Raw genomic sequence first — 13433 nt, 5'->3', positions numbered from 1 at the left:
GAAGGTGCTTCTTTTGAGTATTGCTCATGCACAGATAGCATTTTGTCAAAAGAAATGATTTCCAGGAAATTTGAACTGGAATGAGCAATAGGGAAGGGCCAAATCATCCAACCCATGGTCATTAAAACATGTTGGAGTCTGTCCCTTTAAAAATGTTTAACTCTGCCTTCACTGCTAGCATACAGGTTTTCCTTTTCTAGGGAGAGTCATGTAATTCTCCTCATCTTAGAACAAAGCAGATGCTTTGATTTTTTTGCATAGAATTCCCATGTTTCCCTACTGTGTATCTTCTTTAATTTGTGAAATATACTGTTTTGTGTGTGTTCTTTAGTGTGGAGGAATGATCAGATCTGGCTGCTAGCAATGCTGTAGCAAACAAACCAACAGAGAAATGTTATTTTGTGCATACCAGAGGGCTGCCCTAACCAGCTCAGATGTATATGTACTACCACATGGTGAAAGCTGGATAACGGAATGCATGCTGTTGCAGCACAAAAGTAAAAGTCAATTGTTTAGAGGTGCAGCTTCTTTGGGTAGTAGGGAAGTGACTATTGGAGCATTATGAGTATTTATTTTGGGTGTTTCATCTTTCAGATGAGTCCTCGCTGTGCTAGTCTGGCGCTCAAGCATTATCTACTTAAGCCAGTTCAGAGGATTCCTCAGTATAGGCTGCTTTTAACAGGTACTGTCAAGCTATATCTATTGACAAGTTTGAAAGCCAGTTGTTACAAATGCCTGGAAATTGAGGCTGTCAGCACTCAGCAAAGGATATTAATTACAAATGTATGAAGATCCCTTAAAATGCACTGTGCAGCTAGAAGTTCTCCTCAGTAATACTGGCAGTCATAAAATACACAGCAAAATATCCTTATTCTTGGCCATGTGATTCGTTTCCTGGTAGATAAATTCAGCAGTTGTCACAAACATCAAACCTTGTTATAGTTTGCTCTGTTTTCCCACCTACGGAATCCAATCATGCCATTAGGGTCGGAAAAGAGCATTGATTTCAAATGTGAGAATGATAGGTGGAGGGGGAAGGGTCTGGCCATTGGAAAAAAAAATTATTTTAATTTACGGTCTGATCCAAGTACTAAATCCCATTAGTCCTGGCTTCCCCCCCACCCCCCTAAAATTAGCTGCTATTTTAAAAAATGTTTTCTTGTTAACCAAACTATAGGATTTAAGTTCATTTGCTTGATTTATAAATGTGTATGCTTTAGGGATGTAGGGAAGACACATTATAAAGGATAGTGTCAAGGATTTAGAATTCTCTAGAGTTCATAAATATTCAGGTTTTTTCATGATACTGCCCCTTGCTGAGACATTTAAAAATACCCTTTGTATATGTTGTAATTACAAAAATAAAATCCTCCATGATCCTTTTCTGACTCTGCAGCAGCTGACTTAAGAAATGCTGTTTCCCCTAAGGTACTTAGTTCAGCAATGCTGATGCACAACATAACATAAACTGTTACATTGCAGTCACTAGATTATTGTTAAAATTAATCATTTTATTTTCAGTTTCATTAAAATCAAAGAGGGAAGTCAGGGAAACCCTGTGAAAATAGGCTATTAGTGCGTGGGAAATGTTCACACTTCTTTCAATGCAAGGCAAAGTAAAAGCTTATAAAAAGACATCTGATCCTTTTATTTTAAAAGGACGCTAACTTTAGACATGGGAGAGGGACTGCTATTTATTCCAAATTCAGAGGAGTCTTGGTTTCTCAAAGACACCAAAGGCATAATTAAAAGGGTGGAAGCAAAGGGCAGGGAGGAGTAAAGACCTTGTTGATAAATGCAGTTGAGACAGATCCCATTGCTTAATGGCTTCAAAAACAAAACTGGCTCCTCATGATCATGGGGGAGGGACTGTCTTGTAAATCCTCTTCTGTCTGGCAGATACCATAGTAGAGCCTCAGTCAGGCAACTGTATCTGTGTGTAGGCAGATCTTTGTGCCTATGTAGAGCCCTGTTGACTCTGTGCAGGGGTAAGTGGTTACTAGCATGGATCAAATTGCAGGATCAGGGTATTGGTTTCTAAACAGAATTGTTCTCTGTTCCATGGGAGGAATGAAAAGCTCGAAGTTCAGACTCTTATCTATGCTGATTATGTTTAATTCTAGCTCTTAGAAAGCGCAATACAATAATGTCAAAAGGAGAGCTATACTTTCTTTGCTATTGCTCAGCCTGCAGTATCAATCCACATTACATTATATTTGTCTTGGTCATAAAATAAGATTTGTACCTACCTCATAGGTAGCTAGAGGTCTATCCATTCTGTCAATTGCAATTGCTTAATACTGGGTGGTTTCCATGAAAATCTTGTATTGCAGAGACTTCAGGTTGTGCCTCCCCAAACTGGGACTCTGGTCCAGCAACATTCGTGGTCCAGTAAGACCATGGATCTTCTTAGACCACAGAGCCCAGGAACAGCGAGGTCTGGTGGTGGGGCGGGAAGGTCGGGGGGCTGGTGACTCAGGTGGGAGTCCCATGGCAGGGCAGGGTGGATGGTGCAGCGAGGAGTTCTGGAGTTGTGGCCCCACTGGCCAGCTCCAACCCTTCTAGCCCCAGTGGCCGGTGAGCCCCAGCGGAAGCCAGGGAGCTCTGGCCCCAGCCCTGACTGCCGAGCTCTAGCCCCGGAGCCTGGCAGTTGCAGAGCTCCCTGGCTGCTGCTGGGGCTGGAGCTCTGCATCCACTTAGCTCCGTGGACAGTGATGGAGTTCTGGGACTGGGGAGCTCTGGCCTCGGCCGCGGAGCTCCGGCCCTGGCAGCAGCTGAGCTGGCATCAGGTAGAGGGCCCTGAAGGGGCTGGGGCAGTAGCAGGGCCTGGCTGGAGCCGTAGCCCAGGGGCAGTATGGGCCATTGGGGAGGGTCCTCCCTGGTCTGGAAAATCCCCTCATTCAAGACTGGTCAGGTCGTGAGGGTGCTAGACCAGAGAGGCCCAACCTGTAGTAAAGATACTTGGGGCCAGCATCAGAATGGGTTGGGAAGCATGAGTGAAACAAGAATGCAGGTGATTTTAAATGATAAAGTTGTTGCATTCAGAGCCAAAATTTCCCTATTCTGTAGATGCATCAGGAAATAAAGTAGACAGATTGTGGTGGGGAGAGGGAAAATAAATCAGTAAAATGCAGTTGCTGGGCCCATTAGTGTCAACATTATCTAAGTGCTCTGTGTTAGTTGGCCAGCCTTGTTTTTATGATACACTTCCAGTTTCTATTTTCCAGTTTCCATGGACCTTTGCAATTACAGCAATTTACAAGATTACTGCTGTCTCTTGAAATTGTTACTCCGGATCTGTCAATGGCTCTTAAATCTGTCAAATTATATGGTTCCTCCTTTTAATCACACGAGCTTTCACATCTCCACATACTAACTGCTTGATTCTAGTATAACAGGTATTAAAAAAAGTTGCTGTGATGGATAGTCGGAAGCCTTTACTGTCTAGTCAGAAAATAAAGGAGTCAAATTATTCTCCCTCCCCAAATCGTCTGTGTCCCTTATCAAATCTCTGTATCTCTCTGGGTATGTCTACACTAGCTTGTTAATTCAAGCTAGGTAGGCAAATGAGGCGACCAGAGTTGCAAATGAAGCCCAGGATTTAAATATCCCAGGCTTTATTTGCATGTTCCCATCTGGTCACCATTCTGAAATTTCACTAGCCCGAACTCACTACCAAACGGCTACATGCGGCAGTGAAACATGAATTCGAACTAACTGTTACTTCTCATGGAATGAGGACGGGAACATGCAAATAAAGCCTGGGATATTTAAATCCTGGGCTTCATTTGCAACTCTGGTCGCCTCATTTACCTACCTTGCTCGAATTAATGAGCTAGTGTAGACATAACCTCGGAGGCTGTGCAATATTCATGTGTTCCATCCTTTTCTAGGGTGAGCCTTCTTTCCTGCATTCTGCTCATTTTCTCAGTCTTTACCTTCTCTTGCAGACTCTGTCTCAGTTCAAGGCACATCCTCACCCTCCATTTCAGTTTTTTATTGGGTTTTCTTTGTATTATGCCCTGTAGCTGTGTCTGAAGCTATCAGTGGTCCATCATACCAAGGGCTAGACATCGTTATAGACTCTCATATGTCTCCTGCACAGACCTGTAGCTTATTTCAATTAAATCCACATCATATGGGGAATTTAGAATATATATTTTTCTTTATATTAGGGCCTTGACAAGCTAAAAGCTAAAAAAAGTAGGCTTCAGTGATTATATTTATACTTCCTTGAGCCTATTTCAAGTCAGGCAATAGGAAGGAAGAAGAAAATTAGACCATATCTCTCACCCTTCCTCTTAGTTTTTATATTTTGTTTTAAGAATACTGTACATCTTCTGTAAATAATGCTTGAACTTCACTGACTCAGATTTTGTGCTTAAATAGTGATGATCACTAGTTTCTCTCTATACATAAAAAAACTTTTTCCTGTGGGACGACACAGTGACGACATGTCACTGTGCATCCACAGGAACCAAGCACCGTGTACTCCCAGCCTAGCCCTCCCCAGGGCCCACATGGAGAACTCGGGCTGCCTGTGGCCCCAGCCCTTCCCTCCCTTTCAAACCGGAGGCTGGGGGGAAACAGCTATAGCAGCCATGATTGTAGTCTCGGCCCAGCCCTCCCTGGTGGGGGTAGGAGATGGGGTAGCTGTGACCTGGCCTGTCCCCACTGCCAGGGAGAGAGCCAGACCCGGTGCTGCTTCGGCCCAGCCCCTCCCAGCAGCTGGGGGAAGAGCTGGACCTGGTGCGATTTCAGCCTGGCACCTCCTGGAGGCTGGGAAGAGAATTGGGGCTGACGCGACCCTGCCCTGGCCCCTGACCCCAGCGGCCGGGGAGGGCAAAGAACCAGGGGCCACCGGTGTGGGGGGCAAGGGTCAGGTTGGTTTCAGACTCTCAGGGGTAGGGGAAAGCCAGGTCCGGGATGACCTAAGCACCTGGCCCTCCCTGGCTGGGGAGGGGGGGGGCCCCCAATGGCTGGAGGAAGAGAACCGGGCCTGCTGTGGCTTCAGCCCAACCCTCTGGTGGCTACAGGGAGAGAACCAAGCTAGACGCGGCCTTGGCCCAACTCCCAGGCAGCCAGAGGGAGAGAGCCAGGCCTGTCGCAGCCTCGGCCTGTCCCACCCTCTCACACTGGCAGCGGGACGGAAGGGAGAGCCAGGGCTGGCCCAGCCTCAGGAGGCCTGGCAGCTGAGGGGAGAGCCTCAGCCTGACCCTCTCTGGCGGCAGGGGCTTGGCGAGCATAGCAAGCAGGGGTGCAGCCCCCTAGTATTTTTTAAACTAAAAAGAGGTCATCATGTCTCATTGATTGGGTTTTGTTCATAGAATTGTTTGTTCTTGTTAAGTGTGCTTGTACTAAATTACAGCTTTTCAGCAAAACATAATGGTATATATTTCTATAAAATCCCTTCTGTGTAATAGTCTGATGCCATTAACTACAGAAAGGTTGTTGTAAGCACAGAATTTCCAGTGTCTATTCATGGAGAAGCGAGATTAGAAACATCTGTTCAGAATCTACTTTGAAGCTATAGGTTTTAGCCATGAACAGAGACTACTAGCCAGATGCGCAAAGGAGTGTTATGTTCAAAATTACATAAATATTATTTCAGCATTTAGCAGCTGCAAGTTTAATTGGATACTCCATAGAGCTGTAACTTAAGATCAACACACTTCTTTTGACTGCAGAGTTTCAGATGAATACATTTCTGCTGAAACTTGCCTTTCGTCTCTCTGTTCTGTCTGGCACTCTTAGTTCGCTGGCACTTTTAATTGTACTTTTGTCAGTAAATAAATGTACCTGTCAAAAGAATTGCACCTTATAATACATCATTATTCATCTGCTTTTCTTAGCCAAAACTTTAGTGTATGCCATAAAGCATTTGTATATCAAGAAATAATCAGTTCCCTGTTTGGGTTCCTATTACACTGGAAATTTAAAATCATTTTTGGGTCTTGAATGTAAGCTCCCAGTAACAATGGATAGTTTTTTTAGGGTAATATTGTAACACAAAGGTCAATGTATTGTGTTCCCTATTATGTCCAGGGCACAGAGGATACAGGATTGTTCCTGTCATCAGCTACAAAGGCTGGTTGGTCATTTGGTAGAAGATTACGTTTTTAGTTCAGGAGGTCCCATGTTGAGTGCCTGGTCACAGAAACCTTCATAGTGTGTTTTAATTCTGATTTGTTATATGTATTATGGTAATGTGCAAAACATGTATAGTAAAACACAGATCCTGCCCTGAAGAGCTCACAGCCTATGAAGATAAACGTTATGCAAAGGATGCAAGGGAAGGATAAAACATGCAATCAGCTTTTTAAAATAAATGCCAACTATCCCACTAGGTTTCTACCTACCTATTCTTAGGTCTTGTCTGCACAGTAGTTGCCCTAGTTTAGTTTAAAGTGTTTGCATTTTTAAACCAGTTTGGTTAAACTGATTTCAACACTAGTGTGGATATCTTAAATTGGTGTAAAAATACATTATTTTATCTTAAGTTGATTCTGTAATATTGGCTTTTTAACTCTTGTCAATAAGGAATAGATTTCATATAAAATTGGTTTTAAAATGGCATATATCAATTTAAAATGTTCATTTGGGATTTGAACAAGCATAACCACATTGGTTTAAAAATACAAGACTTGGTTGATTATTTCATGTAGCCATCACAGCAAAAATCTCTCTTGGAATATGAAAAGGAGTCAGTAACTTGTGTTTTATGGTAGGAGAAGGGTTAGTGTCATGGAAGAGACAAGTACTAAAAAAACAAACATTGCCTGGTGCCCTTTAACAGACAGAACTTCATATGTGGCAAAAAAGGGGTGGTCCTCTAACTCAGTTGAATTGGTCTTTTCTCTTTCTCCCTTCTCCTACATTAGAACCAACATACTGCTCTGCTTTTCTCCACCCTCACCTGACATATGCCTTGCTTTTCACTAGATCCTCCACAAAACTTTGCATGAGCAAATACATTCACTAAGTTAAAAATAAATCTATAGCAATATTTATTCTCTCATATATATATATATATATATATATATATATATATATATATATATATATATATATATATTTCTGAGTTTTTGATTGCATTTCTTCTGCTCCTTAGCCACTTTAGAACTTTGGGGTGTCTAGAACAGATGCCTGCTGCAGATGGGATACATGTAGTACCTTTGGCAATACATTATACTTTCTGATTAAATATTGTAGGAAATGGAAATTACAGGGGAATATGGTAGGCTTCCCAATTCTTGTGACATTTAGGGTTAGATTTGTTGTCTTGTAAATAAATGTTGAAAACCTGAAAGCAAGAAATGTTTTGTTGATCAGGTGTGCCATCTAGTGGGCAAAGACGAGATTTAACATTAATTACAAACGGTTAAATTTTGATTTGTGGTGTTTTGTTTTATTTGTAGATTTCCTTGTATTAGAACAAAAATTCTTTCACATGATAAAACAATCAGAACATTCTTTTGCCAAATACTGATTATTTATTATGATCAGGTTAAGTACTAACACAAAACACAGTAGCATTTGTAATCAGAATCTGTCATGATTTGTATAAAATTAAACACAAATAAGTGCATGAAGTGTAACTTTGTATAGATGTCCATTTTCATACTGAATAATTAACTCATAACTTCTGCCTGTTGATTTGTTCTAAAATATAGCAGTTATACAAATTATATCATTTGCCTGAAAACAACATGGTTTCTGTAAATGTTTTTCCTGAGTAAAATAAGGCAATATGTTTTATACTTATTTCAGTGCTCAGCATTGCTTTTTTTATCTGAAACATTCAGCTTAAATACTCTGCATTTCACAGGTATTGTGTAGCTGCACTGCTGTTGAGATTATATTTTCTGTTACTAAAATACTAATTTTTGGAGTGTAATATTTCAGTTGTTTTTTTATTCCATTGAGGAAGTAACTTATTGCATATGTCCATCCAAAAGTACGTTTCTTCCAGCAATTTTTATACTCTTATTCTTTTTATAATACTGATTCTTTCCCAAAGTATTTCTTTAATATCTGTTCTTTATTATGCAGATTATTTAAAGAATCTTTTAGAAGACTCAGCAGACTATAGGGATACTCAAGGTAAATGCATTTCTTTAGATTGAATATCTCAAGTTTTGTTAAAGATGAACAATGAGAAGATTTGAAAACTTTAGATGCATGTAATGTAGTGAGCCAGTAAACATATTTGTATTAGTTTTAAGTTACTATGAAAAATGATGTTGAAGGGTTCTGTGCTTTTTTCCCATGAAGAATGTCCAAAGTCTACAAGTTAAAAACAGCTGTCCCTGCAAAATGAATTCAAGAACTGAAATTTAAGCTCTAGTTTCTTTCCTCTTTGTGCCCACATCATCACCACTACCAAAACTCCATACTAGGGATGTTAGCGTGTACTCATTTATACAATTAACAGACAAGACTGGGCTTGTTGATTAATCCTAACAGTTACATGCATCCCCTCCCCTTGCTGCCTCTGTATCAGAAGTAGCAAGGGGAAGGAAAGTGTGAGCGGGTGCCTGTGAACTTAAATTCCATAGGAAATACTGCTGCTTTCTGCAGTAATTCACATTGTTCCTTTACACTAGGGATGTAAGCGACCAGTCGACTATCTGATAAGCTTTTGCTTATCGGATAGTTGAGGAATTAGTCAAATAGTCGCTTCCCCCACTCTTGCTGCCTTTATCAGAGGCAGCAAGGGTGGGGGAGCAGGAGCTGGTGCTGGGGGGAGCCAGCTTAAAAGCCAGTTCCCCTCCAGCACCGTCTTTGCAGGGGGAAGGAGGGGTAGCGGAGACTGGACATGAGCTGGGAATCAGTTGATTCCCGGCTTGTGCCTAGTTCCAGACATGCCTCTGCTTTTTAAATGTATTAAGAGCCGATAGATTCTTAATATATTTAAAAGGCTAAAGCGCAGCAGGAGGGACCCCGCATGAGCCAGGACAGCTGATTCCTGGTTTGCTCAGGGTCCCTCTGCTGTGTGCCAGCCTTTTAAATAGATTAAGAGCCTGTTACCTCTTAATCTGTTTAAAAGGCAGAGCCACAGCAGGGCTAGCTCCTGGCCCGGCACCTAACCCTGCTGCGGCTCCCCACTTATCAGCTAATCGACTAGTCGATAGGAAATTCATCAACTAGTCAATTAGTTGATTAAACTAAACTTAACATCCCTACTTTACTCTTCTGCAGTAATTGGGAACACTTCTTTTCATTGTGTTCTTTTTTTTAATTGAATACAGAGATACCTAACTGCTCCCCCTCTTGGCTAACTCTTCCCTTTTATAAATTTTGCATCTTCAGTACAACATGGGTACAAAATGTTGGACACTTAAAAAAGAAATGTGTGAAGTTTGAAACTTGAATATAATCTTAATCAGCAATAAACCCAATGATGGAAAAATTAAAAATACAAAAATACAGTGATAGTTCCACTGGAAATCCTCTAAATTCTGTGACCGGCATTTCAGGGATGATGGAATGGAAAAAAGACGGTTATTGGCTCTGTCCCTTTGCTGAGCTGTCATTGAGGCTTTATCCTGCTCACGTTATACAGTCACAAATACAAGTGGTCACCTTGCAGTAAAAGGGACAGGTCGTATGAGTAAGGCAAGCTGGCTATGAGCTTAATTTTGTTGGCCTAATGAGTGACGTTGTTTCAGTTAGCTTTAAGAAATATGGTGGCTATCATAGTACAATAGTGCAGCCACAGGGGATCATGGTTTGCAAGTACACAGCTTTTAAGACCTAATCCAGAGACTTCTGAAGTCAGCAGAAGGGCTCCCTCTGACACTTATGCGGGCTTTGGGTCATACTCTTTAGCTTCTTAGCACCAGCCAAAGGGGGCAGCATGTTTTTGAACACTGAACCACTGTCTAGCCGGTATGAATAAATTCTGTTCCTTCCCACTTTAGGTGCTCTGGCTGTTGTCATAGAAGTAGCCAACCATGCCAATGACATCATGAAACAGGGAGTAAGTATCCTAACTGTAGAAGCTGAGGTTTGCTAAAGCTGTCTGATGCATTTTCATTAAATTGAAGGGCAATTTTCTTAATGTGTGTGTTTTTCCCCCCATAGGATAACTTTCAGAAGCTCATGCAGATTCAGTACAGTTTAAATGGGCATCATGAGATTGTTCAGCCAGGAAGGGTAAGTTCTGCAAAAGGGCATTCAACAGGTAGCAACCAGAAAACTGTAATGCAGATTAAAGTGATATTAAGCATCTCTAACTACTGTTGCAGTAGAGAGAACTATGCATTTCTGGTGTCCCGTGTTTAAGAAAGATGAACTCCAACTGGAATCAGGTGCAGAGGAGGGCTACTTAGGATGGTTAGAGGAATGGAAAACCTTATAAGAGGAGACTTATTTAGCCTAATCAAAAGAAGGCTGAAGAGTGATACAATTCTATCTCTGAACACATCTGAAGGACTGAGGGATCAACACCAAGAAAGGAGAGAAGTTATGTAAGTTAAGGGCTAATATGGACACAAGAACAAATGGATGTCAACTGGACATCAGCAGGTTTAGTTTTGTAATGAGATGAAGGTTTCTAACCATCAGAAAGGATTGAAGTTCTGAAACTTTCTTCCAGTGAGAATAGGGTGGGGAGTGTTGGGGATGCAAAAAGCCTAACTGGCTTCAAGACTGAGCTTGATAAGTTCATGGAAGGGTGATGGTTTGATGAGATGGGCTACAGGCCATTGTAGGCAATCTGCAGCTTCTAGCCGCAAATGTTTCCAGAGGTGAGAAAAAGGACACTAGAAGGGGGAGTTACTCCAAAGAATTATTTCCTAGGTGTCTGGCTGTTGGCTCTTACCCGCATGCTTAGGGTCTAACTGACTGCCATATTTGGGGTTGGAAAGGACTTCTCCCCCAGGTCAGGTTGGCAGAGACCATGGGGTCTTTCACCTCCCACTGCATTGTTAGGCATGAGTCACTTGCAGGTTTAAACTTAGAGTAAATGGTGGATATTCTCTGTAGCCTAAAATATTTAAACTGTGATTTGAGGACTTCAGTAACTCAGCCAGAGATGAGGGGCCTATTTTTTGTGGTGTGCAATGTACAGGAGCTCAGATTAGTTTATCATGATGGTTCTTCTCCATCTAAAGTCCAGAGATCTTAGTTGATGCTGATGGTAAAATAAGAAATAAAATGTCCTTATTCCCAATGTCCTTATTCCCAAGACATTTTCAGTTTACTTTTTGAGGGAAAACTTGTTATGAAAACCTAAAAGTTTTTGCACATGAAGTCCTGCACACATACACAAGTAGATATATCTGTGGAAATATCTAAGTCATAGCACTTAGTTTTGACAAGTCATGGAAGACAGGTGAGATTCCAGAGGACAGGAAATGAGAAAATACAGTGCCAGTCTATAATAAGGACAGTAAGGGCTAATCAGGGGACTTGATCCCAGCCAGTTTAACTTCAGTATATAAAAAGATAAGGGGCACATAATTAAGCAATCAGTTAGTTTGCAGGCATACAGAAGATAATCAAGCTATAAGTAACAGAATGGTTTTGTCAAGAACAAATTGTCTCAAACCAGTTAATCGCTTTCTTTGACAGGGTAACATGCTTTGTGTATAGGGGGGAAGCTGGAGCTGTGGTACATCCTGATATTAGTAAAACTTTTGAGTTTTGAGTTACTATAAGCTGGGTTCATAACTGGTTGGAAAACTGTTCCCAGAGAACGAGTAGTCCCATGGCACCTTACAGACTAACAAAAATATAGTATCATGTGCTTTAGTGGGTAAAACCCACTTCATCAGATGATGAGCATTTCTTTGTTAGTTTTTAAGGTGCCATAGAACTACTCCTTGTTTTTAAAGTTACAGACTAACACAGCTACCCCTCTAAGACTTGTTCCCAGAGAGTAATTGTCAGTGCTTCACAGTAAAGCTGGAAGGGCATAACAAGCAGGAACCAGTTCTGGAATTGGCTCTCTTCAGTATCTTCATCTATGGTTTAGATAATGGCATAGGGTATGTGGCTTATACAATTTCTAGAGTATATCAAGCTGGGAGGAATTGCAAGTGCTTTGGAACATAAATTGATCTGGACAAACCGAGGGAATGATCTGAAGGATAGAGAATCATATTCAATAAGGACAAAAGTAAATACACTTAGGAAGGAACAATCAGTTGCACATAAAGTGGGAAACGACTGCCTAGGAAGGTGTACTACAAAAAGGGATCTGGGGTTATAGCTAAATGAGTCAACAGTATAACACTGTTGCAAAAAAACAAACATCATTCTTGGATGTTGTAGCAGGACTGCTGTAAGCTAGACACAAGAAGTGACTCTTGCACTCTATTACATGCTCAGGATTTAAAAAATGTGGTTAAATGACTAATTGACTAATCAATGGAATTTTGATCCATTAGTCAATGGGCACTCCGCATTCCTCCTTTGAAATGTACAAGAGTCCCCACTGGGGCTCTTGTACGTTTCAAAGGAGTAATGCTGAACTCCATGTACAGCCCGGGACAAGCGGGAAGTCTTGCTGACTCCAGGCTGCATGCGGATGCCTGCTTTGAAATGCACAAGAGACCCCAGTGGGAGCTCTTGTGCATTTCAAAGCCATGGAGCCTGGGATCAGCAGGGGACTCCATGGTATGCTGCATGCCGCTAGGAGTCCTCAGCTGATCCTGGGCTCCCCAGCTGACCCCAGGCTCCACGTGGCACTTCCCTGGAGGCGGCGTTTTAAAGGGGCAGCCTCTGCACAGCTGATCTCCAGATCAGCTGTGCAGTGATTGCCCCTTTGAAACACCGCCTTGGAGTTTCAAAGCTGTGTGGCGCTGCCACTTTGAAGTACCCCTCTTCCCACCCCTGTTTGCTGCCTTTCTCTTATAGAGACAGCAAGGGGTGGGGGGAATCGTCTAGTTGACTAGTCAAAAGACTATCCAATAAGCAAATGCTTATCAGAGAGTCAACTAGTCTTTAACATCTGTACTGCATGCTGATTAGGTTTCATCTAGGCAGGGGTGTCCAAACTTTTTTCAAAAAGGGCCAGATTTGATGAAGTGAACATGCGTGAGGGCCGACCATTTTGCCTGACATTCTTTGAACCATTAAAATTAAATGCAAATTAACTATTTTATGCAAAGTTTATTGCAAATGGCATACTTTTCATTTCGTCACATGGATGACAAATCTAAACAGGTGTTAAATCGCTCTGCCTTTCATATCTGAAAGCCAGATGAAAAAAAAATCCAGGAAGCTGAAATATATGTCAGGAACATTGTAAAGTACATTACATATTATTGGTAATAAAGGTTGTCTGTCAACTTTTAAGTTCAAAAAATATGAACAGGAACATAACACCAAGTATACATGTTGTGTCCAAATATATTTATAACTGGTTTAGACCAACTGACATTAACTGAGATTTTACAATATATTCATCTCAATACATATGGATT

At 41.5% G+C, this 13433-nt stretch overlaps 1 protein-coding gene across 1 annotated transcript in view; it reads left to right on the top strand.

Moving 5' to 3' along the window:
* Nucleotides 1–13433, top strand: part of FGD6 (FYVE, RhoGEF and PH domain containing 6) — a 119522-nt gene that overhangs the window by 72183 nt on the left and 33906 nt on the right. Inside the window, exons 8-11 of the mRNA XM_006118299.4 lie at nucleotides 595–682; nucleotides 8053–8103; nucleotides 9924–9982; nucleotides 10087–10158. Of these exons, the coding sequence (XP_006118361.2) occupies nucleotides 595–682; nucleotides 8053–8103; nucleotides 9924–9982; nucleotides 10087–10158 (270 nt within the window). The remainder of the gene's footprint in view (nucleotides 1–594; nucleotides 683–8052; nucleotides 8104–9923; nucleotides 9983–10086; nucleotides 10159–13433) is intronic.

Source organism: Pelodiscus sinensis, chromosome 1 (assembly GCF_049634645.1).
Source record: "Pelodiscus sinensis isolate JC-2024 chromosome 1, ASM4963464v1, whole genome shotgun sequence".
NCBI lineage: Eukaryota > Metazoa > Chordata > Testudines > Trionychidae > Pelodiscus > Pelodiscus sinensis.
Note: the sequence above shows the minus strand (reverse complement) of the source record. Positions and strands in the feature narration are given on the sequence as shown.